Raw genomic sequence first — 25,557 nt, 5'->3', positions numbered from 1 at the left:
TGGCTCAGTTGGTTGGGCCTCCGACTTCAGCTCAGGTCAGATCTCACGTTCGTGGGTTCGAGCCCCGCGTCAGGCTCTGTGCTGACAGCTGGCTCAGAGCCTGGAGCCTGTTTCAGATTCTGTGTCTCCCTCTCTCTCTGGCCCTCCCCCTCTCATGCTCTGTCTCTTCTGTATCAAAAATAAATAAAACATTAAAAAATTTTTTTTAATAATAATTTTTTAAAAATGTAGATTCCTCATGAGACTCCACCTCTACACGATCTGATTCACTAAGTCTTAAGTGATGGCCAGAAATCTGCATTCCCCTACAGGCTTAACACTAGTAACAGCCTATATTTTGAGAAATAACTGGATGTTTAGTCCAAAGCAAAGGTCTGCTGGCCTTGCCCAGTCCGTTTTCTGATCTCCAAAACAGAGGTAATGTCTAGCTCACAGTGGAATTGTGAGAAAAAGGATACATAAAATATTAAAAGTAATTACTTAAGCTAGTACAGAACGGTACACATATTATTGCCATTAATGCAGACCTGTCAAGGCTCAAGAACCCCAAAAAGAGGAAAGGGACCAAAAGCCTTAAGGTCCTCGGCTCTCGGCGCCCGCCTTCCCCAGACATCCCCCTGCTCAACAGCTCTGCTCTGCCTCTCGCTGGAACTGACAGCTTGGAAGAAGGTCTGACTGCGCAGCCGGCGCACTAGAGAAAGGGGCGGGCATGTGGTCCTAGAGGCGGGCCCAGGAAATTCAAAACAAGCCCGCAGAGGTGCAGGCCTGCCAGCCTCTGCCTTCCCGGCTTGCTCCCCTTCGTGCCCTGCCTCCCCGGGACTCCGCGGCTCACCTTTCCCCGGAGCCGCAGGACCTGTCGCTAAGCCCGAGACTGCGGCGGCCCCCGAAGCGCCCGTGCCCGGAGGGTCAGGGGCGGCGGGGCCAGGGGCCGAGGCTGTGACCCGGCTGAGAAGCGCGCTAGCCGCCTCAGCACCGGCGCCGTCCGCCTCTCCCGGGACTCCGGTGCCCGCCACTGCCTCCTCCAGCAGCCGGGCCTCACGGCGCAGAGCCTCTTCAGCCTCGCGAAGATTGCTCTGCCGCAGGAACTGCAGCACGGCCAGCAGAGTCTGTCTGTCGTGGGGAGCGCCGGCCTCCGGAGCAGCGGCGGGCACCGTGGCCGCCCCCGCCGGAGCAACGGCGGAGACAGCCACGGAGGGTTTGGGGGTCCCACCATCCCCGCCGGCCGACGACGCCGACGCCGCAACGTTCCCCCCGCCGCCGTTGGGGCCGTTGTTGGTAGTGCCGCCGCCACCTTCGCCAGCGCCTTCCCCCGCCTGCGGAGGTAGCAGCGTCGGCGGTCCCTCAGGCTCTAACTTGACCGCCACCTCCGTCTGCTCCTCCGCCAGCGCCGCCATCTTGCGGCTGAGCCACCTCGCGCCGTCAAGTGTGATTGCGTTTTCGCCACATGGAGGGCGGGGAGGAGCGTTTTACGACAGCTTGGGAAGGCAATATACGGCAGTAGGAGGGGCGAGAAAGAAAAATAGAATAAGAGCAGAGCACTTTCAAAAGTGAGTGACAGAAAGGCAGGAAGTAGGAGGCGGCGACCGCCTATAGCATTTGCGTGTGGTAATTACCATCTATTACAGACCAGCTATTTTTAGGCACTGAGAGGCATTTTACGTTTTATGACCTCCTTTAATTCAACAATCTTATAAGGCAGTATTAGCCTCGCTTTACAGGTGACTCAACCGAGACCCAAAGAGGTTAAATAACTTGTCAAAGTGAGGCAAGAAGAAAGTGAGTGTAAAGATTCCAATCCAAGTCTCTTATACCATAGCCAGAAGGACACTTCTGAGATACTGGTAATGTTTTGTATTTTGATCTGGGTGGTGGTGGCTTTTTTTTCAATGTTTACTTTGTAAAAATTAATCAAGCTACACGCTTTAAGTTTTCTGAACGTTACAGCATATATGTTATAATTAGTTTTTATTTTAAATTTTTGTTTCGTTTATTTATTTTGAAGGAGAGAGAGACAGCAAGCAGGAGAGGTGTAAAGAGGGAGGGAAAGAGAGAATCTCAAGAAGGCTCTACACCGTCAGTCCAGAGCCGGCTCGAATTCACGAACCATAAGATAATGACCTAAGCTGAAATCTAGAGTTGATGCTTCATCAACAGAGCCACCCAGGTGCCCCTAAAAACAACTTTTTTAACGTTTCATTTTGAGAGACAGAGACCTAGCACGAGTGGGGGAGGGGCAGAGAGAGAGAGAAGGGAGACAGAATTCGAAGCAGGCTCCATCCTCTGAGCTGTTGGTACAGAGCCAGACAAGGGTTTAAACCCATGAACCTGAGATCATGGCCTGAGGCGAAGTCAGAAGCTTAACTGACTGAGCCACCCAGGCGCCCCTATATATTATATTTCAATAAAAAGTCAAGTACCTAAATTTTGTCATTGAGAAATGTATACGTTCTGTATTTGTGCTGTTATCCTTTGTTACAAATAAACTGCATTTTAACTGTGTATTTAAAATAATATTGCCATTTTGTAATATGCTTCGTAGGTTATAAAACCCTGCTGCCTATTTTGTCTCATTGGAATCTCACAACTCTGGAGGTAGATGCAGACAAGTGAGGCAGGGCAGTTGGGAAGATCTAGCATAGTTATTCAAGTTGTTGGTTTTTAGGTTTTTAGGTCTTAGTGGCTTCCTTCAACCATGTTTAGTAGTTGAATGCCCTGGAGCAAGTTACTTAACTCAAGTTGCCCAATTTCTAAAATAGGGATAATAATAATACCCACCTCACAGAATTGTGTTAAGGATTAAATGAGATAATGTGTAAGGACTAAATGGTATAATGTATATATGATACCTAACATGTAATAAGTAGTTGTTGGTTATTTTTCCTTCACCTTAAAAGGTATCCTGTAAATGGTTGATAAAGTCCAATTATGATGTTCAGAGTGATAGTAAGATTGAAATATGAAGCTAATCTAATTGGATATCTAAGATAAGATTATGGAACATGGGGGGAGGGGGAGACGGAGGGGAAGATGAGCAAGAATTGGTTAGCATTTACCCAGCACTGACCAACAGAGAGAGAACCTGAATCTCATGTGCACACTTATGAGGTGGGGAGAATTTGTCCTTTTCCTTAGGATCATTCAACTAATTTTTCTGATTCAGTATTCACTAATTAATTTGATAATTAATTGGTAAAATATTGAGCACTTAGATGAGAGATGCCACAAATAACAAGCCCGGCATGTTTATTATTTCCTGGAAAGTTACTTTATCTTCTTACAAATAGTAAATTAGCATTCAGATGCATATATTGGTCTTGAGAATCAAATCCTGGAAACTAGACCCACCTCACAGCTGAAACCCAGATAGTGGGACTCCTGAAAGTACAGCCACCCTTTTTCCTTCTGTAGGGTCTACCTTTCACCTAACTTTATCTTTTAAGTTCCAAAACGTCTGGGGTCTGGGTTGGGATTTCACCCACAGTATTGAATAACAACTGCAAACTCCACTTTTAATTTTCTCTTTTCCCCTTCCTTCCTTCCTTTTTTCTTTTCTTTTCTTTCTTTTTTTTTTTTTTAACTTTATTCACCTAGAGGCGCCTGGATGGCTCAGTTGGCTGAGCAGCTGACTTTGGTTCAGGTCACAATCTCAGTTTGGGAATTTGAGCCCTATATTGGGCTTGTTGCTGTCACCCCAGAGCCTGCTTTTGATCCTCTGTCCCTCTCTCTCTCTGCCCCTCTCCTGCTCACACTCTCTTAAAACTAAGTTAAAAGAATTTTTTTTAATTCACCTATTTCTAGAAAGAGTGCTTGGGGGAGGGGCAATGAGAGAGGGAGAGAATCCAGAACAGGGAAAGCCCAATGCAGGGCTTGAACTCGTGAACCATAAGGTTATGACCAGAGCCAAAATCAAGAGTTGGAGGGCCACTCAGATGCCCCTCTCCTTCCTTTCTAATCCCTGCTCTCATTTTCCTGCTCTTCTCTTGGGATGTGTTAAGAAGTATCAATCTGTATCCTGTTCCTTTACAGAAGAGCTACTCTTTCTGGATGTTTCTCTTTCTCTTCCGTGTTCTTTCATTTACTCTTAATGTGTCAAGAGTTGGACTTTTCATGTCTATCCTGATTGGCCCTTTATGCACTCATTCAAACTGAGATTTTTTTTTAATTCTGATAATTTGGAAGCCTTATATCTATAAATATTTTCTCCCTTCTATTTTTCACCTTCTTGTATTCTTGTAATACAGATATTGATAACTTGATTTCTTTTTTTTTTTAATTTTTTAAAGTTATTTATTTTTAAAAGGGGGGAGGAGCAGAGGAGAGGGAGAGAGATAATGTCAAACAGGCTCTGGGCTGTCAGCACGGAGCCTAATGTGGGGCTTGAACTCACAAACCATGAAATCATGACCTGAGCCAAAACCAAGAGGCAGACGCTTAACCGACTGAGCCACCTAGGCACCCCACTGCTTTTATTTCTATCTTCTACGTCTGCTTTCACATTTTCATATTTATCCCTGCCTATACCTTCTAGAAAAGTTCCTCTACCTGATGTTTTATCGTAATCATTTATTCTCAGCCGAGATCCAACCATTATATCTTTTATAGTATTTTGAATTGATTCTTCATGATTTATTATCCTGCTTCAACCCATTTGGGAGATTTTGTCCCTCCTGGGGACATTTGGCGATATATGAAAACATTTTTGGTTGTCACCACTCATGGTGGTGCTGCTGGCATTTAGCTGGCATTTAGAAGCCAGGGATGCTGCTAAGCTTCCCACAATGCACAGGACAACCCCCTCCCACCACAGCAAAGAATTATCTGGCCCAAAAGGTTAATAGTGCCCAAATAGATAACCTGTGATGCAACCAATATGAACTCTTTGCTTTGGGGGATTCTTATTTATTTAAATTTTCATTTGATGCAATTAATCTGTTCTAACTAGTCTAACTCATTTCTCGCTTCAACGCGAGTTGCACCTGCTACATATAGTTACTTTTCTCTATAAATTTGTATTTCAGTGGAGGTATAAGCTACCTTGGCTAATATATATACCCAGAGGGAGAGGCAGAAGCCCAGCATTGGGAAAAGGTGAGAGATGCACAAAAAGGAGGAAAGCCTATGGTGTCACCATCTGGGCCCCATCACTCCCTGTTTGCCAACTCACACGTACACATGTGCACACAAACACATATACTCAGCATTTTCACAGTTTTTACAGATCTGTCAATTTGGGTGCCATCTCAGGTTGGGTATGACGGGGAAGTCTGCCACCAGTGTGAATTTACCATCTTGTTGGTTCCTAAGTTACAACTCACACCAGGGGGATCAGGCTAAAAGTTCCAACCCTCTAATCACATGGTTGTCTCCAGACCTCATCCTGAGGCTACCCAGGTGTCTTCATCCTTTAGCATACAAAAAGACACTTATTACTTTAGAGATTCCACAGATTTTGTTATATGCTAGGAGAGGGAAGGGGACACAGAGACCAAATGGATATTTCTTATTGTGTCACATATATTTTTACTATGTCCTTTCCAATCTTTGTGCCTTTTATTTATTTTTCTTGTCTTATTGCAGTAGCTAGGACTTGCAATATGGTGTTGAATACGACTGGTGAAGGGAAAGTGGACATGCTTGCTTCATTCCTTATCTTAGGGAGAAAGTACTTAGTTTTTTATTATTAAGTATGATGTTCACCATGGGGTTTTTATAAATGCCCTTTATCAAGTTAAGAACATTTCTGGGTAGTGGTATACTTCGTATCCCAGTTCTTAAAACCTGTGGCGCATTGATTAGGCTCAGATCATGTATATGCTGCTTGAGGATAAATCCAACCTTATGGGACCATTTTATTGATCCCCTTAATCTCCCCAACGCATCCCTTTCTGGTCCTCTAGCTGGAAAAGGGAGTGGGCTTTAGTGTTCTTGCTCTGCTGTGTACTCACTGAAAATGTAACTGCTGTGGAGCCAAGAAGCAAGAGTATATACAGCGAGAACAGTAGTGGGACTGCCCCGTTGCTCTTGATCAGAGTTCTCCTCTCAGAGTTTTAGGTGCCTGCCTGGCCTCCACTGTCATCCCACGTCCATTGCCACAATGAATTGGCCTGTGGACTGGCCTGGGAGAGAAGGGAAAAACAAAAACAAAGGAAAGTTTGGATTTCCTTCTTTCTTTATGACCTACAGTGGCCCCCTTTCCTGCCCTTCAAGCCATAATAGAGGATTTCTCTTTGAGTTCTATCTTACCACACCTGGTGCACAGTTCTGGGTTTCAGCTTGTGTTTTGAGTCCAGGCCAAGAGACACCAGAGGAAAAACTAAATGGGAAATGCGGTTATGGTTCAGTTGTAGTTTGAGTTCTGGTTGCCTTCTCCGACCTGCCTCTTACCAATTGCATTCTAGAGTCTATAGATAGCTGTTCCATTCATTCCATCCAGAGTTTTTACCTGTATTCAGTGAGAAATACAGAGTGAAGCACTTATTATCTTGACCACAACCCAGTAATCTTAGCCATATTAGTTGATAGGTATTTTAGTTTATATATTTTGTCTTATCATGAGAGAGTTTTAACATCTTTTCATATTTTGGAAACTTTTTTTAAATTTTTTAACATTTTTTAAAATGTAATATTGAAAGAGAGAGACAGAGCATGAGCATGGGAGGGGCAGAGAGAGAGGGAGACACAGAATCCAAAGGAGGCTCCAGGCTATGAGCTGTCAGCACAGAGCCCAATGTGGGGCCTGAACTCACAAACTACTAGATCATGACCTGAGCCAAAGTCAGACACTTACCTCACTGAGCCACCCAGGCGCCCCTGAACTGTTTTTACGTTACTTTGGGGGATTGTTTTATCTTTTCCCCGTAATTTTTAAGTTTTTTTCTTCTCTGTTTAGCATATTAGTTCCTTATCTGAGATATGTGTTGCAAATACTTTCTCCAAGTTTGGCCATTGTCTTTGATACTTTTTATATTTTGGGGACCATGCAGAAGTGTTCCTTATGATGTCAAACGTCAACTTATTTTATTGCATCTGGATTTTGAATCATAAATAGACTTTTCTTTCATCTAAGTTAAAGAAGGCTTCACCCATATTTTACCCTAGGGCTCATACATTTTCCAATGAGCTCTCTAATTGGTTTGGGATTGAATCTTGAGTGTGATGTGAGGTATGAGTCTCTCTTTTTCAAAAGTGTTTGAGAAATCCCACCACTGGGGCACCTGGTGCCTCAGTCAGTAGAGCACGGGACTCTTGATTTTGGCGCTGTGAGTTCAAGCCCCACATTGGGTATAGAGATCAATTAAAAATTAAAAAAATCTTTAAAAAAAATCCCACAATCTTCTCAAGTTTGGCAATTCAGTAAACGTATTCATAAGATTCAATTGCAGGTTATTCTCAAGCCTAAAGTTTATTATAGCAAAGGATGCAGAGTAAAAGCAGCAGGAAGATGTACATTGACAGAGTCCAGAGAGACCAAACACAGGCTTTTGCATCTTTCCCATCCAGGCCCAGAGACATGCTTTCTCTCTACCATCAAATTATATAGATAAATATGGGTCGCCTGGGTGGCTCAGTTGGTTAAGTGTCCCACTTTGGCTCAGGTCATGATCTTGCGGTTTGTGAGTTTGAGCCCCACTTTGGGCTTGTGCTGACAGCTCAAAGCCTGGAGCCTGCTTCAGAATCTGTGACTCCCTCTCTCTCTGCCCCTCCCCTGTTCATGCTCTTTCTCTGTCTCTCAAAAAATCAGTAAATGTTAAAAAATTTTTTAAAAATTTTTCACATGACTATAACCTGTTGGTGACTTCCCACCTTATTTATAATAATATGCAAATAGTTTCCCTTGGTTCAAATCTCCTGCATACTTGAAGTCTATGACTCCAACTCATCTTGATTCATTTGCTGCACACTTTGCCTAGGCAGCTCTTCCCCTCCACCTCCATTTCCTTACAGTTGACTCCTAGTGTACCTTCTCCACAGGTTTGACTATCGACTGGTGTGGTAGTTCACACTTAATGCTAGGATATTAATTGTTTTATGGCGGGGGTCAGCAAATCACAGCCCACTGCCTTTCTTCAAAAATAAACTTTTATTGGCATAAAGTCAGAGTTATTTGTTTATGTATTATCTATGGCTATTTGTGTGTAGCAGTCTTCAATAGCTACAACAAAGGCTAAATGGCCCATAAAGCCAAACATATTTACTAAATAGAATTTTACAGGTGAGGAGCCCTGGTGGGCTCAGATGTTTAAGTGTCTGACACTTGATTTTGGCTTGGGTCACAATCCCAGGTTTGTGGGATCAAGCCCCACCTTGGGCTCTATGCTAAGCGTGGAGCCTGCTTGAGATTCTCTCCTTCTGTCCTTCTCCCCTACTTGTGCTCTCTCTCTCTCTCTCTAAAACAAAAAACAGGGGCGCCTGGGTAGCTCAGTGGGTTGAGCGTCCAGCTTCGGCTCATGTCATGATCTCACAGTTCGTGGGTTCGAGCCCCGCGTTGGGCTCTGTGCTGACAACTAGCTCAGAGCCTGGAGCTGCTTCAGATTCTGTGTCTCCTTCTCTCTGTGACCCTCCCCTGCTCATGCTATCTCTCTGCCTGTCTTCAAAAATAAAGAACGTTAAAAAAATTTTTTTAAACAAAAAAAGTTAAATAAATTAAAAATAAATTTAAAGAACTTTAAAATGAGGTACCTGGGTGGCCCAGTTGGTTGAGTGCCGACTTCAGCTCAGGTCATAATCTCATGGTTCATAAGTTTGAGCCCCACGTTAAGCTCTGTGCTGACAACTTGGAGCCCAGTGCCTGCTTCAGATCCTGTGTCTTCTTCTCCCTCTGCCCCTCCCTTGTTTGCATCCTGTCTCTCTCTTTCTCTCAAAAATAAAAGACATTAAAAAACATTTTTAAAATAAAAAATAAAGAAAGAAAGAACTTTTTAAAAATTGCCAATCTCAAGGGGCATCTGGGTGGCTCAATCTGTTAGGCGTCCAACTTCGGCTCAAGTCATGATCTCGTGGTTCACGGGTTCAAACCCCACAGCGGCTCTGTGTTGACAGCTAGCTCAGAGCCTGGAGCCTTCTTCAGATTCTGTGTCTCTGACCCTCCCCTGCTCACACTGTCTCTCTCTCTCTCTCTCTCTCTCTCTCAAAAAAAAAATTTTTTTTTTTTAAATTGCCAGTCTCTGCTCCAGGCTATTGGTTTCCTATTTAGTGCTCTCAGATCTACTGTTTGGTTTCCTCTTTTCTCCATATATTCAACTTCTTTCCAGGTGCTATTTATTGCTGCCTCCTTAGTAAATTCTCTAAATTTTCTACAATGTGTAGTTATAATAGATTGCATTATTTGGTCTATTAGATGTAATAAAACATGGTGTGACTTGCAAAAAGGCAGCAGACTTCAGGCGGCCGTTGGTCTTCATTCAATGCCACATAAGCCCTTTTGGATGAAGAGAAGGCAGTCTACAGCTACAACACCCTGAATACACTGATCTCGACTGAAGAGAAGGGGTAATCTCACCCATTTTGAGGGAATTTAAATGACTTTTACATTTTTTAAATAACTTCCATGTTTTTATTTTATGAAGGAGTGACCATTTCTCCACTGTTGCAGCTCCTATATCTGGGTCAGTGACAGGCCTTAACATATGAGCATGAATCTTCTTGTTCACTATATTCAGCAGGTGCCTATGCCCGGTGCTAATGCTATTGTCCTACAGACTGGGTACTTACATCTCTTTCTTCATCCCTCTCTCTCTCTCTCTCTCTTCCTCCCTCCCTCTCTCTCCCCACTTCTCTCGGCGCTTTGCCCTCCCTCTTTCCCTGTCCAAATATGCTGTTCTTCATAGAACAAGATGAGTACGATCCATTTTTACAAGGCTGGAACCCTGACCTGGCTCAGCTGTGGGAGCCTGTGTTTACTGGGGTGTGTTTTTGACTGCTGCTCTATCCACTCCTGTATGAATATCCTATAGGACATGACCAGTGTACTCCGTATTGTAAATCCTTCTGGCACCATAAGCATTTGTAGGATTTGGCCAAATCAATATCTGAAAGGAAGCTATTAGCTTTCCACATCTTTTCCAACTTGCACTTAGTAGGTTTGCCTCAGAATTCCAGTACTTCCAGTGGAAGAGCACCATATCTTCTTAATGTGGGGAAAAGAAATAAAACCACAAACTCTCAACCTCAGAAATTGTTGCTTGGATGACATATACAAGGCATGCAAAAGTATTCATTTTTCAACTGTTGGCTAAGGGCTCTCTACCTCTGTGGACCTAAACTGATATTAGGGAGATGGCTGCTCTGTTTCAATATCTTCGAGTGGTTTACCAAGGGCTGGGTCCTTTTCTTTCCTCAGTGGGCCCTCCTGATAGTAATCTCAGCCAAGAAGACATCGGTTGCCATATTGTGCAGAGTATCTGGTCTAAATTAAGCCAAACCAACATTTAGGACCTACCCATATATCCATACCCAAACCTGGAGTGACAAAATTTTGCATTTTATACTTTAAAAGATTTGGTTCCCAGAACTAACATTGGAGCCGTTTTGTTAGCGCGCGCACACACACACACACACACACACACACACACACAACTCTTTATTATTTTGTTTTTTAAGGATAGGAAGGGTCTATCTAACATTTCTTAACACATGATAATGATATGCACCAGACATGGATCTGTGGGTTCATGAAAGCATGTCAGGAAAAAACTGTTTAATCTTATTTAGTCTTTCTGGGGTCCAGTGTCATTTTACATGAAAGCATTTTATTATTATTTTTCAGGAATTATTTCTATTGTCCAATTTTTTATGACCTCTTTTTTGTCTTCCAAGTCTTTAAAACATAATTTTGAAAAGAAAGATGAATGTAACATTTTTGTATTTGCTACTGTATACTCACTGTTTTTAGCTTTTAAGTCTATGATCCATTTTTTGGTGTTTGTTTTAAGTCGGCTTCACATAGCACAGAGCCCAATGCAGGGCTTGAACTCACAGTCCTGAGATCAAGACCTGAGCTGAGGGGGTACCTGGGTGGCACAGTTGCTCTAGGGTCCCGATCTGGATTTGGGCTCAGGTCACGATCTCACTTTTTGTGAGTTCAAGCCCCATGTCTGGCTTTGCACTGACAGCACAGAGCCTGCTTGGGATTCTCTCTCTCTCTCTCTCTCTCTCTCTCTCTCTCTCTCTCTCTCTCTCTCGCTTTCTCAAAATAAATAAATAGGGGCACCTGGGTGGCTCAGTCAGTTGGACATCCAACTTTGGTTCAGATCACGATCTTGCAGTTCATGAGTTCAAGCCCCCATTAGACTCTCTGCTCTCAGCACAGAGTGTGCTTTGGATCCTCTGTCTCCCCCTCTCTGCCCTCCTCTGCTGGCTCTCTCTCAATCTCAAAAATAAACATTAAAAAAAACAACAACCTTTAAAAAGCTGTGATCAAGAGTTGGACACTTAATCAACAGAGCCACTCAGGTGCCCCAAGTCTCTTGTCCACGTCAGCTCGTTTTTGTATATGGTAAGAGGTAGCGGTCCAACTTCATTCTTTTGCAAGTGGATATCCAGTTATCCCAGCACCATTTGTTGAGATTCTTTCCCCTGGATGTTTTGGGAACTTTGTCAAAAACCAGTTGACTACAAATGTGAGGGTTTATTTCTGCACTCTCAATTCTATTCCATTTGATTTGTATCTCTATCATTACACTAGTACCACAGTTTTTTTACTATTGTAGCTTTGTAGTAAGTTTCAAAATCGGGATGCGTGTGTCCTCCAACATTGTTCTTCTCTTTCGAGATTGCTTTGGCTAACCTTGGTCAACATTTTATAACAACAAAAACAACAACAACAAATGAGTATATTCATACACTGCCTTTAATCAGATTTAGAGGTTCTTACAAAGCTCTGTAATAGAATTCTAAAGAGTCTGTTTTAGATGGGATATTTGGGAAAACAAACAAAAAACACTTTTTATTTGGAAAGGTACCATGATGCTAAATACCTTTGGAATCTGATCTTACAGAGGATTCTAAAGTTTGATTTTCTTTCACAAATACAATTTGTTGTATAACAACAAATAAGACATGGTTTGTGGGGGCGCCTGGGTGGCTCAGTCGGTTAAGCGGCCGACTTCAGCTCAGGTCATGAACTCACAGTTTGTGGGTTCAAGCCCCGTGTCAGGCTCTGTGCTGACAGCTCAGAGCCTGGACCCTGCTCCTGATTCTGTGTCTGCCTCTCTCTCTGACCCTCCCCCGCTCACACTCTGTCTCTCTCTCTCTCTCTCAAAAATAAATAAATGTTTAAAAAAGTTTTTTTTTAAAAAAAGACATGATGTGTAAGACTTGAGCAGTGCAGAATGTTATATTATTAACCATGAGATCCCTGAAGTTAAGACAAAGCTATGAGTTTCAGGACCCCTCACTATGATAGCAAATCAGCACAAGAAATAGGGTAAATAATATTTACAAGTCAAGTCGAGACCTTGACAGAAGTCTGTATTTTGGGTCAGAGTTGGGTCAGTAATTATTTATATAACATATTCATTTGATGATTTGAAACTGTTTTAATAATACTTTTTTTAAATAAATATTGATACCATAAAATCCTTTGTATCTTTTTTTATTTAAGTAATCTCTGCACACAACATGGTGCTCAAACTCATGACCCCAAGATCAAGATTTGTATGCCCTGCCGACTGAGTTAGCCAGGCGCCACAGTCCTTTGATTTAAAATAATTTTTTTTAATGTTTATTTGTTTTTGAGAGAAAGACAGAGTTAGGGCAGGGGAGGGGCAGAGAGAGAGAGGGAGATACAGAATCCAAAGTATGCTCCAGGCTCTGAGCTGTCAACACAGAGCCCAACCCAGGGCTCCAACTTAAGAACTCAGTCCCACAATATTGGTCATGGATCTGCTTTAAAAATTTTGTACCCAGGGATACCCGGATGGCTCAGTCAGTTAAGAGTCTGACCCCTGATCTCAGCTCAGGTCATGATCTCATGGTTTGTGAGATTGAGCTTTGAGTTAGCTCTGCCCTGACACCACAGGAACCTGCTTGGGATTCTCTCCCTCTCTCTCTGCCCCTCCCCTGCTTGCATGCTCTCTCTCTCTCTCACTCTATCTCTGAAAATAAATAAGTAAACGTTTAAAGATATATAAATAAATAAAAATAACAATTTTGTACCCAAAGACCCACTATCCTTCACAATCAACCTTTACATTCGAGCAACCACTGCCATATCCTAGTTAATTAATGTGTGAACCCTTCATAAAAGTTTTTAGATATGATTTTTTTTCTTTTTTTTTATGTTTACTTATGTTTTAGAGAGAGAGAGAGCATGAGTAGAGGAGGGGTGGAAAGAGAGAGGGAAACAGAATCCTAAGCAAGCTCCATGCTGTCAGCACAGAGCTAACTCAAAGCTCAGAGCCCAGCACAGGGCTCAAATTCACGAACTGCCAGATCATGACCTGCGCCAAAACCAGGAGTCAGATGCTTAACTGACTGAGCCATCCAGGTACCCCTCTTTTGTTTTTTTAAGTAGTCTCCACACCCAAAGTGGGATTTGAATTCATCACCCTGAAATCGAGTCACATGCTCTACCGACTGAGCCAACCAGCACCTCTAGATATTCTCTTCTGTTTGAGATATCAAAGCAACAGCCCCCTCCCAAAAAAAAAAAAAACTCTAGTACTGACGTTTCACTCTTTCTGCAGCATCTCTGTCAGTCTAATTAATTATCATGTAAGGAGTGCATTACTCATTGTGTGGTCCACTTCTGCTGTTTTACATTCACACCATTTAAAAAAATTAGGATTCAGGGGCGCCTGGGTGGCTCAGTCGATTAAGCGTCCAGCTTCGGCTCAGGTCACGATCTCATGGTTTGTGGGTTCGAGCCCCGCGTCGGGTTCTGTGCTGACAGCAGAGCCTGGAACCTACTTCAGATTCTGTATCTCCCTCTCTCCCTGACCCTCCCCTGCTCGCACTGTCTCGCTCTGTCTCTCGAAAATAAATTAAAAAGCATTAAAAAATATTTAAAAAATTAGGATTCAGAGTGAGAGTCAAGTTCTGGTTCAATCTAGAACACTATTCAATTCTGGCACCTTGTCAAAATGTAAAAGTTCCAGATTAAGTGCCCAAAATAGAACTTTGATGTGGAAACACACTTAGATCATAATGGAGATACAAGAAATCCTTATTTTATGAAATAGATACATTTTGGAAGGTCTCACATATTATAGATATCACATAGTTAAGCCATTTACCATATGGATTAGTCATTCTACCAGAGAAACATAACTACTAGGATACATGTATTTATTAAGAGATTTATTACAAGGAAGTGCTTTAAACGACTGTGGAGGCTTGCTAGGCAGGTCTGAAATCTGTAGGGCAGGCCAACGTGCTACGCCTAGGAAGGATTAATACTGCAGTCCTCAGGAAGAATTTCTCTTCCTTAAGCGAATCTCAATTTTACCCCTAAGGCTTTCAACTGATTGGATAAGATCTGTTCAGATTATACGGATAGTATCTTTTACTCAAAGTCAACTGATCCTCAGATATTAATCACATCTATAAATACCTTCACGGCAATACCTAGGGAAGTGTTTGAAAAACTGGGTACTATATCCTCACCAAGATGACACATAAACTACCTTTAGCACCCTAGGACTAAACAAAGCCTGCATATATTTCTGTTTACCAACTAAACTGCTACCACCCAGTGGCAGTAATTCAAGTTAATAATTCATGTAGCTTGCCAGATTTGAAAATATGCAATTCTTGATTATATTTTTAAAATTTTGAAGATTCTCAAAATTCCACATTCTCTACATAAAATATAACTATTATAAAGTAGGCTCCATGCCCAGTGCAGAGCCCATTGCAGTGCTTCAACTCACCACCCTGAGATCAAGACCTAATCTGATATCAAGAGTTGGACACTTAACTAACTGAGCCACCCAGGTGCCCCACAGTACAAAATTTTGTAATTCAAACACATGGTACAAGTAATTATTTCATCTTACAAGGTTGAAAGGTTAGAAGCTATGCCTTAATCTAATGTAATCAGGTGAAAGCTCTTACAGTTTTAGGGTCTTGAAAGGAGAGTATCTCAGATGTCTATATCTCTTTCAAACTCTCTTCAACCATCCTCTCTCAATAACCTAGTCCAGTTCCCATTCCCCTTATCAAAGCTATATACTCCTCCATATAGGAGGAGACATTTCCTTCCTTCCAGTTTTTGAATCTTGCATACTTCAGTATCTTAGACTTGACCAGGTTTGGGGGGCTACAGAGGGAGAGGGTGAGTCTATTCCAGAAACAATGGGTGTGCATCAAATCTGGTTCAGTTTTCCACTAAGGAGCATAATGACTTGGTGACTTGATTTCCTCACTAGTTCCCTAAGAAGTATGTACACCACCCCCAAATTAGCATTGATTTTACTTGGTGACAACATATTTTCTCTCAAGTGTGATCTCCTGCCCCTAACACTTTTGTTAAGGAGATTTTAACTCCTTTCTGAATCCAGCTTGCATCATGACATTAGCTGGCACTATATTAGCAAGGATAAAGGATGCCAACTCCAAATCTCATAAAAAAAAAAAAGTGGCAGTGGGGATGGGAGTGCGTAGATAGGTCTCAGTTCCTGCCACAATAGACCTCCAATAAATGTTTGTTGAAGTAAATATAATTGACTTTTCTCTATGGGTTGGGACGTCGAGGATGGTCTTCAAACGATTATTAAACATCCAGCCTATGGCAGTAAAAGATTTAATTCCTCCAAATAAATAAACTTACATATTTCAAAATAGAAACGTCATACTACCTAATGGAAATCACCACTCAAATTTAGGTCATTTTTGTACAATTTCATAATAGCACCTATTTCAGTGCTTTGCACACCAATCGATATAGACAGAATATACTGCTGTCTGGAATGGTTCCATTTTTGTCATTTTAATTTTTTAACGTTTTTTAAATTTATTTTTGAGAGACAGAGCACGAGCTGGGGAGCGGCAGCTAGAGAGGGAAACACAAAACCTGAAGCAGGCGCCTTGCTCTGAGCTGTCAGCACAGAGCCTGCCTGACGTGAGGCTTCAACCCATGTACCGTGAGATCTTGATCTGAGCGCAAGTCAAATGCTTAACAATTTCATCATTTTAAACAGGGAGTGAAAAGGGAGGATTGACTGACTCAGTCTGTAGAGCACGGGACTCTTGATCTCAGGGTTGTAAGTTCGAATCTACATTGGTGTAGAGATCAGTTAAAAAAACAAACTGCTTAAAAATAAAAATGAGCGGCTTCTCCGGGAAAACACCAAATGGCGGATGACGCCGGTGCTGCGGTCTCAAGGCCCTGGAATGGGAGGCCGCGGCGGCTTCCGCGGAGGCTTTGGCAGCGGCATCCGGGGTCGGGGCGGGGGCGCGGAGCTCGTGGAGGCAAGGCCGAGGACAAGGAGTGGATGCCTGTCACCAAGCTGGGTCGTCTGGTCAAGGACATGAAGATCAAGTCCCTGGAGGAGATCTATCTCTTCTCCCTGCCCATCAAGGAATCGGAGATCATTGACTTCTTCCTGGGGGCATCTCTTAAGGATGAAGTCTTGAAGATTATGCCTGTGCAAAAGCAGACCCGCGCTGGCCAGCGGACCAGGTTCAAGGCATTTGTTGCCATCGGAGATTACTAACGGACACGTTGGTCTGGGTGTTAAGTGTTCCAAGGAGGTAGCCACCGCCATTCGTGGGGCCATCATCCTGGCCAAGCTTTCCATCGTCCCTGTGAGGCGAGGCTACTGGGGGAACAAGATCGGCAAACCCCACACTGTACCGTGCAAGGTGACGTGCCGCTGTGGCTCTGTGCTGGTGCGCCTCATCCCTGCCCCCAGAGGCACTGGCATTGTCTCAGCGCCTGTACCTAAGAAGCTACTGATGATGGCTGGTATCGACGACTGCTACACCTCAGCCCGGGGCTGCACTGCCACCCTTGGCAACTTCACCAAGGCCACTTTTGATGCCATTTCCAAGACCTACAGCTATCTCACCCCTGACCTTTGGAAAGAGACGGTGTTCACCAAGTCTCCCTATCAGGAATTCACTGACCATCTTGTGAAGACCCACACCAGAGTCTCTGTGCAGAGGACCCAGGCTCGAGCTGTGGCCACCACATAGTTTTGTGCAAGAAAAATAAAGCAAATTAAAGCTTGAAAAAAAAATAAAAATAAAAATGAAATGAAAAAATAGTGAAGAGAGCATCAGCCTTCCAAAGTTGAAACTTGAGGGTTTCTCAAAACGCGGCCAGGAGGCCCCGCCCTATATGCAGAACAGCTCCGTGCTCGCCCAGGTTTAGGTGAGGACGGTGAACCACATTTCCCAGCGGGCCCTGCAGGACTCTCGCGCCTGCGCACTGGCAGCGTAGGCAGGTCGGCAGAACTCCCGCGCTATCCAGCTGCCGGGTCTCGTCAGGACCGGCTCTGGCTCCGGCATGGAGAAGGTTTCGGTGGCGACGGGCAGCGCGGGAGCCGCCCGGGCCGAGGGAGCTGCAGCCATGCCGCCCCCGCTTGCCGTCTCCCCGCCTGCCCTCACCCCGGCACCCGCAGCGGGTGAGGAGGGCCCGCCGCCTTTGCCCGAGGCGGGAGCTCCCGGCTGCTCGGGCTCCCGGCCCCCAGAGTTGGAGCCGGAGCGCAGCCTGGGCCGCATGAGGGGCCGCTTCGAGGACGAGGACGACGAGTTGGAAGAGGATGAGGAGCTGGAGGAGGAAGAGGAGGAGGAGGAGGAAGAGATGAGCCACTTCTCGCTGAGGTTGGAGGGGGGCCGGCCGGACTCCGAGGACGAGGAGGAGGTATTTATAGCCCCTGCCTGACCACGCCGGGACGGAGGGGCCTTCGGGACGAAGCCAGCCCTCCCCATCAAGGGCCGGGCCGCGTGTCCCCAGCTCGCCGTTGCAGCTCTTGGCACTCGCGTCGACCTCCAACCCCTCCCTGCTCTACCTGCCGAGGCTTGTGGAGCGGACTGAACTCGGTCCCCGCCCGACCCCCTGTCGACTCTGTGTGAGGTTCCTGCCGCTCACTTAGGCTCTCGGGTCCGACTCGATCTTTCTGGAAATAATTATTAAATTATGTCAGGCGGGTGGGCGCCAAGGTGCTTCTCCTTCCAGGAACTTGCAAGTCGGACGGGACACAGTCCGTTTCTTCTAACAGGGTGTTGAGAGGATGGTAAACCCTTCCCTGTAGTCAGTCTCTTAAGAGTTTTTGTTTTGTTTTGTTTTTAATGTGGTAGCGCATACTTCATCAAGTTGGGTAATAAACCTAGCAAGTCAGAATTGACCTATTAAACGTAAACACTGATATCTGGAAAGTTTGACCATTTTGTGAGTATTTCATAAAGCAAGATGCCCCTCATCTGGCAGTATACAGTATATCCAGGAGAATGAGCTCTTTGTGAAACTTTGGTTTATATTGTGTCACTGTAACTTTCATAAGTATTTTGAAGGGTTGGAGGTACTGTAACACGTTGTGGTATTGCAAAGCAGGTTACATTGTTTATAATGACATGTAGAATTTGAGAAGGCAAGGGCTTGTATTTTAAAACTATTTCCATTGCATTTGCAGCGCCTGATTAATCTCTCTGAATTGACCCCCTACATCTTGTGTTCCATTTGCAAAGGTTACTTAATAGATGCAACTACCATTACAGAATGTCTTCATACATGTAAGCATATAGTTCACATTTTGGAATAATACGTTCAATTTTTGAAATGTCTCTAAAGCATCCTAATTTAAACATTTTATTTTTCAACAGTTTGTAAAAGCTGCATCGTAAGACATTTTTACTATAGCAACAGATGTCCAAAATGCAACATAGTAGTACATCAGACACAACCTCTTTATAACATAAGGTAAGAGAAATATATAAGTAAAACTTATATTTTTAAACACACTTTTTTTTCCTGAAAACTTCTAGTTGTGTAGTTGGGAAAAGATTCTTGACCTGTTTCAAAAAGGGAACTACATATTCTTTAAAGAAATACATCTAGCACACTTACTGTGTGCCAGGCACTGTGATACTTTATGGGGCCCAAAAATAAAATAAAATAAAATAAGTAAATAAATAAATAAATAAATACAAAAGCACAAGCCTCCCTTTTAGGGTTTTAATTCCACCAGTCAAGTTAGGCTAGTTTAGGCTTTTCATTTTGGGATATTTAGAATTCTGCTTTTTATTTATTTATTTATTTATTATTTATTTTAAAAATTGTTTTTGACATTTATTCATTTTTGAGAGACAGAGAGAGACAGCGCAAGTTGGGGAGGAACAGAGAGAGAGAGGGAGACACAGAATCGGAAGCAGGCTCCAGGCTCCCAGCTGTCAGCACGGAGCCTGACGGCACTGGAACTCAGGAACTGTGAGATCATAACCTGGGCCGACGTCGGACGCATAACCGACTGAGCTACCCAGGCAATGCGGAATTCTACTTTTTAAAAATAATACCTGAAACAACTGGCCTGTAGAAAAACCTGTGTGTCACATTTTCACATTTTCAGTTCATACTGTGTGAATTGATTTCATTTGTTCAGCATATACTATTACATTTTTACTACCTTTCTAGAAGAATACAGATGATGCACAGAGGTTCAAAATACAGTTTCTGCCCTCAAGCTCATATTCTTATCAGGAGAATAAGACAGTACACATAGAACACTTTAGCAAACCATTCAGGAGTCTATGATTACTTATGATTACATATAATTAATGACTTGAGGTTCTCTCAGTTGAGAACCAATGCTACTTAAAAGTAACTCACTTCCGAAAAAGAAGATATCCACACCCCAGAGAAAGCAGTTACTTACAAAGAGCATCATTCATTCTCACTCTGTACCACAATGCATTTTGCTGAATTCTGAGGTATTCTCCATCCTTTCCTTTTATTAGGTTGGACCGACAGTTACAAGACATAGTGTACAAATTAGTGATCAATCTAGAGGAAAGTAAGTTTATTTTATTACATGGTTGTGAATCCCAGAATCTCTGCTGACTCTACTAGTTACATTTTAAGTGTAATTTAGTTTGTGTTTTATCATTTTTTAGGAGAAAAAAAGCAAATGCATGATTTCTATAAAGAAAGAGGTCTAGAAGTACCTAAACCTGGTAAGTTTGGGTGTATATCGTAATGTATTTATAGATTAAAGAATACTAACCTAACAAAATTTACTCCCTTTGAGGTTGTTTTTGGTGGTAGTTTGTTTTCTTATGATCAAAGACAAAGAAAGATGATGAAGGTACTGATGTATAATCCAATTTAATTAATTATAAAAATTAAAGAGTATAGATTCTGGAGCTAGATTGAGTTTGATCCCAGCCCTGCAACTTTTTGTTGTGACTTTGACAAATTACTTCAATGTCTCAGTTTCCTCATCTATAAAGTAGGGATAATAATAGTACTTCCTAAAATTATTGTAAGGATATATTGAGTGATGCAAAGCACTTACAACAGTGCCTGGAACATAGTAACTGTTCATTTTTTGTGATGATGCTGATGTAACAGTGTAGAAGTTAGATAGATATATTTGTGTTTAAGTCCTGGTTCTTCTACATACTACATATTGCCTAATCTCACTTGAGCAGTAATCTCCGTTTTTTTACAGTTTTAAGTAAAAAATAAAAAAGTAGCAATATGCCTATGTTGTGGGATTATAATTAAGATTAAATGAGAATGTGCATGTGCAGTGCTGAGCATGACCCCTGAGCCCTGGCACACAATAGTGCTTGTTAAGAATTACCTACATTGTGTTATGATGAGCCTTCTCTGTGGCCCTGATAAACCAACCACTTACACCTGCCTTCCATTGTGGAGCGGTCCCCAGGTGCAGTTTCACTGGTTTTGACGGATTAGTTCATGTTATTAAAGAAAGGGAGATTGAGTGCTTTGTGATCTTTTAAATAGTCAACATAGTTATAATATCTTTGTAATGTTTTTCAAAGATCTAAATTCACGAAATATTTATTCTAACTCAACTTTTTCTTTTGGTGTTAAATAGCTGTTCCACAGCCGGTCCCTTCAAGCAAAGGAAGATCTAAGAAAGTCTTAGAATCGGTGTTTCGTATTCCACCTGAACTTGACATGTCTGTATTACTAGAGTTCATTGGGTGAGTACCCTAAATCTCTCTACCTCTTAACCTTAAAATAAATAATGTGTTGAGTCCCAACAGTGATGAAATCATCCTGAACTTAGGTAAAATCAGATATTTCTGATATCCTTTTAAAAATTGATCATGAAATATTTAGGACTTAGAAAAATGTCTAAAGAACAGCACTACGACCACTCATCACCATCATCAGGCACAATAACCTGCACTCGTGTGGCACAAGCCCTTCTGCTGCCCCTTCCTGTTCATCCCCCTTTTCTTAGAGGTTAATAACCACTCTCCTAAAAGTAATGACTGTGATTTGTGTGATATTTTAAAATGTTTATCACATGTATCTATCCTCGAGTAATATGCAGAATTGCTTTTGCCCATTTAAAAACTTTGCCCACTTAAAAACTTTAAACACTATAAGTGTTTTCCAACTTGATTTTTTCGCTCAGCATTTTGTGATTCATCTATGAGGAAATGTGTAGCACTAGTTGATTCATTTTCACCATTACCTGGTATTCCGTTAAAATAAATACACTTTTTCTTGTACTTTTCTCTGTTGAACTTTTAGCTTGTATCCAGTTTTTTTTTTTTTTGCTATTACAAACAATGTTGCTTTAAACATTTTTGTACATATCTCTTTGTGTATATATGAGATAGTTCTCTAAGAGTATATAGATTTATTTGATGAGTCTTAGGGTATGTTTGTTTTCAACTTTACTTGGTTTTGCCAGATTGTTTTCTGAAGTAGTAGGATATCTTTCCATTTGATATAAATTGCTTCTTTCAAACACTGTATGTAGCATATGCTGTATTCCATTATATTGCAACATTGTTAAGTACAATATCATGATCACAGAGTTGGCATGTATCAAACTGCAGTTTTCAAAATTCTTACATAGTTTGCAGAATAAACTAAAATGCTTTTTTTTTTTTTTAGAAAATCTAGGTTTTCCATTTTATGTCACTGACAAGTATTTTACTTTTCAGTTACTTTCTCCTCATAATTCTAGATTGCCTATATCATTTATTTAGTATCTAGCTTGTGCTATGTTGTCTTTATCTCTTTATGTAGTCACCCTATGTTCAGCTGATATTAAGGACCCCAAAAAGGTGAGAAGCCTTTCTCATGTCTACACAAAGCCTGTGTAGTAGTGGTTGATAACAAAATAAAAATCCTTTTGGAGGAATGAACAGAAACTATGTAATCCCAAACTTTAAAACAACAATTTCTGATGATAATGTGTTCCAATCTCAAAAGGACCTGGTTAAATAATGGAATATAGCACATGAGTATGTGCTAATGTAACAGCATGTGTGTTAACATGGAACGGTCTCCAAAATAAGAGAAGACAACAAATGTGCCCAATTATGGTTTTTTCCTTTAAAGAGAGTGGTGGGAAATATGTGTATATACGTTTCTTTTTTACATGCACAGACCATTCCTGAAAAATCATATAAAAAAATGTTAATGGCAGTTGCCTCTAGAAAAGGGCAACGGGAGTCTGTGAGTCTACAATGGGAAAAAGTCTCTTCATAGCATTTGAATTTTTACTATGTAACCTGATTTTTTTATGTCTACTTAATTAAAATTTGAAAACTGAAAGGAGTTTATATTTCTAAAAAATATTTTGGGGAAAGGTAAAATTTTCTATTAGCACACATTAAGAACTAATGATCAATTTTTTATACGTTTTTTTTGAAAAGTGGAAGGGATGTAAGGATGGCAAATAGTGATGGGTATGCCACCATTACCTCTTTCTTTGCCCACAGCAAAAATCAATAATAAATCATGGCAGGCTTTCCTAATGAGTGAGACTTGACCATAGTACTCAAGGCAGTCATTAACGATTATTAAGCTGTTTCATTAGTAAATTCCCTGCTATAGAACAAAGAGCCCTCATGCTCTTTCCCTGACATGGAGAGTCCCAGGGAGGTGGAGGCTCTGGTGTGCTCAAGATTCGGCTCCACCCGTAACCCACCACCATGGCCGAGGAAGGCATTGCTGCTGGAGGTGTAATGGACATTAGTGCTGCTTTACAAGAGGTGCTGAAGACTGCCCTCATCCACGATGGGCTAGCATGTGCAGTTCGCAAAGCCGACGGAGCCTTTGACAAACACCAAGCCCATTTTTGTTCCTTGCATCCAACTGATGAGCAGGTGTATGTCAAGTTGATGGATGCCCTTTGTGCTGAATACCAAATCAACCTAATTAAGGTTGATGACAGCAAGAAACTAGGGGAATCGGTGGGCCTCTGTAAAACTGACAAAGAGAGAAAACCCCATTAAGTGGTTGGTTGCAGTTGTGTGGTGGTTAAGAACTATGGTGAAAAATCTTAGGCCAAGGATGTCATTGAGAAATACTTCAAATGCAAGAAATGAACAAATAAAACACGTGGTTCTTATTCTAAGAAAAAAGAAGAAAAAGAGCCCTCACTTGGAATAAGGGATCTAGTTTTGTAAACATTCGCAAATTGCTTTTTTTTTTTTTTTTTACTCACAAGATGTTTATTAAGGTACTGCTACATACCAGCACAGCACTCTCCTAGGGGTTGAGAATATGGGTTTGAAGAAGTCAGCCATGGCCTTTGCCCTCCCAGAATGTCTAGTCTTAGAGCTTCAGCTTCTGTAACTGTAAAAAGAAAGAATTGAGCCTTTTGTGTTGATGATTATGACGAGTAGTCTAACTCATAATATAGCCCTTTCTTTTCAACTGGTTGAGGGGAAGAAAGCTTTCAGAGTGGCAAGGTGTCCTTTTGAAAGAAAGCTTCCAGAGCAAAGAGTCCTTTTGAAGTCACTAGTCCCCAGAGTTCACTACATGGAAGAGCTTTTATGTTGCCACAGAAGTCAGGCTACTGAGGGTAATGCATAGGCTCTCTTTCATGGCAGGACAAATGGCAGATGAGTTTTAACCTGATGCAAGTACAAAAGTAAATTTGGTCCAGCTGTTGACCCCACTTGAGTTGGAGGAGCAAAAAAAAAAAAAAAAAACCAAAAAAAACCGAGGTAGGTTCAGCTCCTGGGCAGTGATTTTTCAACCACTGCAATATGAAGCTAGGTTCTCCCATATATTGGGTACACATGTTTTGTGATATTTAGATAGTCTTGTACTTCTTGTTTTTTTTCTTTAGTTCCTGTGTGTAAAGTAGAAGATTATAAAGAAATAACCTCAGGCAGACCGTATAGTATGTCCATAGACTTTGAAGAGCCTCAGTGACTAAATGTATAGAACCTTTGGGATGTAGCTGAATTCTCATCATCAGTTTCTGTTTTTCTAAATTGGAGATCATAATAGCACTAACAGGAATGTTTCAAGTATCAAATTTTATGGTATTTCTACCATGTCTAAAGTATTAGCAATGTATGAATATTGAAATAATGCAGGGTCATTAGGAAATAAAGGTTAAAGTAGTCTGTAGTTCTATAATATGTACATCTGCCTGGTAAAGAAAATGGACTCACATGAGATAAGTATGATACAGCCAAAATTTAATACAATCTTAAGCTCAGTAGCACTTAGTAGGCCAGGGAGGTGCTATCCAACTGTACACTGCATTAATCCAACTAGTGTATTATGTTTGGCTCTGGGCACTGCCTTTTAAGAGAGAGGTTGGTAAAGTGCGGTGTAACCAGAATAGCAAAAAGTTAGAAAAACCATGTCATATGTGGTAAGGGAAGGAACAAAAATAGTCTGAAAAAGAACAATCATAAGCCCTTAAGTTATTTCAGATCTTTAGAGGGTTATCATATAAAAGAAAAGTTGGATCTAGCTCACAAGAGTCCCAGAAGACAAAACTAGGACTAGTAGGTATAGGTTATAGGGAGAAACATGTTTGATTCAGTGCAAGCAAGCGATTTCTAACCAAGTTGCCCACAAATGGAATGAACTGACTTGTCAGTTGAGAAGCTCTCTCTTCAGTGCTTAAGCAGAAGCCCGATGACCATACATTATGGATTCTATAGAAGTAATTCTTGTAACAAGTAGGATATTTTATTTTACAATTCTAAAATTATATAGTTTAGGTTTATATAACATTCATCTAATGTACATAACATTTATATATACATATAATATAGCTTTTATATTTTAATATATTTGTATTATAAGAATATTTTGTAGATGATGCCATTATGATCTGGCCTGCTCTTTATAACATGATAGGGAAGAATGTGGGTTCTGATGCTAGGTATACCTGGAGTTGGAAGCTTTATCACTTAATAGCTCTGTGACCTTAAGTCATTAAACCTCTCTGAGGTTAATTTTCCTCATCTGTAGAAAGGGAATATTAATACCTGTTATGCAGGGTTATTATGAGGACTAAATGAAAAACATACATCCTCTATGAAGACCTAATACAGTGCCTGTACATAGTAGATGTGCAACAAAAGTTAGAGCCTCTTGTCTCCCCGTGTATAAATGCAATTGACTTAATCAAGAAGTCCCTTTGTACTTCTAGG

General features: G+C 41.7%; 2 protein-coding genes and 2 pseudogenes across 2 annotated transcripts in view; 3 read left to right on the top strand and 1 right to left on the bottom strand.

The window, feature by feature from the left end:
* Positions 1-1,422, bottom strand: part of TAF5 (TATA-box binding protein associated factor 5) — a 14,309-nt gene extending 12,887 nt beyond the window's left edge. The window contains exon 1 of the mRNA XM_029932513.1: positions 833-1,422. Within this exon, the coding sequence (XP_029788373.1) occupies positions 833-1,394 (562 nt within the window). The 5' untranslated portion in view covers positions 1,395-1,422. The remainder of the gene's footprint in view (positions 1-832) is intronic.
* A 14,870-nt stretch (positions 1,423-16,292) lies between these two features.
* On the top strand, positions 16,293-17,152 carry LOC115273568 (annotated as a pseudogene).
* A 244-nt stretch (positions 17,153-17,396) lies between these two features.
* The window catches only part of PCGF6 (polycomb group ring finger 6), a 35,949-nt gene continuing 27,788 nt past the window's right edge, over positions 17,397-25,557 (top strand). Inside the window, exons 1-6 of the mRNA XM_029932510.1 lie at positions 17,397-17,806; positions 18,576-18,675; positions 18,766-18,862; positions 19,897-19,952; positions 20,053-20,112; positions 21,003-21,111. Coding sequence (XP_029788370.1) covers positions 17,450-17,806; positions 18,576-18,675; positions 18,766-18,862; positions 19,897-19,952; positions 20,053-20,112; positions 21,003-21,111 — 779 coding nt within the window. The 5' untranslated portion in view covers positions 17,397-17,449. The remainder of the gene's footprint in view (positions 17,807-18,575; positions 18,676-18,765; positions 18,863-19,896; positions 19,953-20,052; positions 20,113-21,002; positions 21,112-25,557) is intronic.
* Positions 22,101-23,563, top strand: LOC115285840 (annotated as a pseudogene).

The sequence above is a fragment of the Suricata suricatta genome, chromosome 2 (genome assembly GCF_006229205.1).
Source record: "Suricata suricatta isolate VVHF042 chromosome 2, meerkat_22Aug2017_6uvM2_HiC, whole genome shotgun sequence".
Lineage (NCBI taxonomy): Eukaryota > Metazoa > Chordata > Mammalia > Carnivora > Herpestidae > Suricata > Suricata suricatta.
The sequence above is the reverse complement of the archived record's forward strand: the minus strand, read 5'-3'. Positions and strand labels throughout refer to the sequence as shown.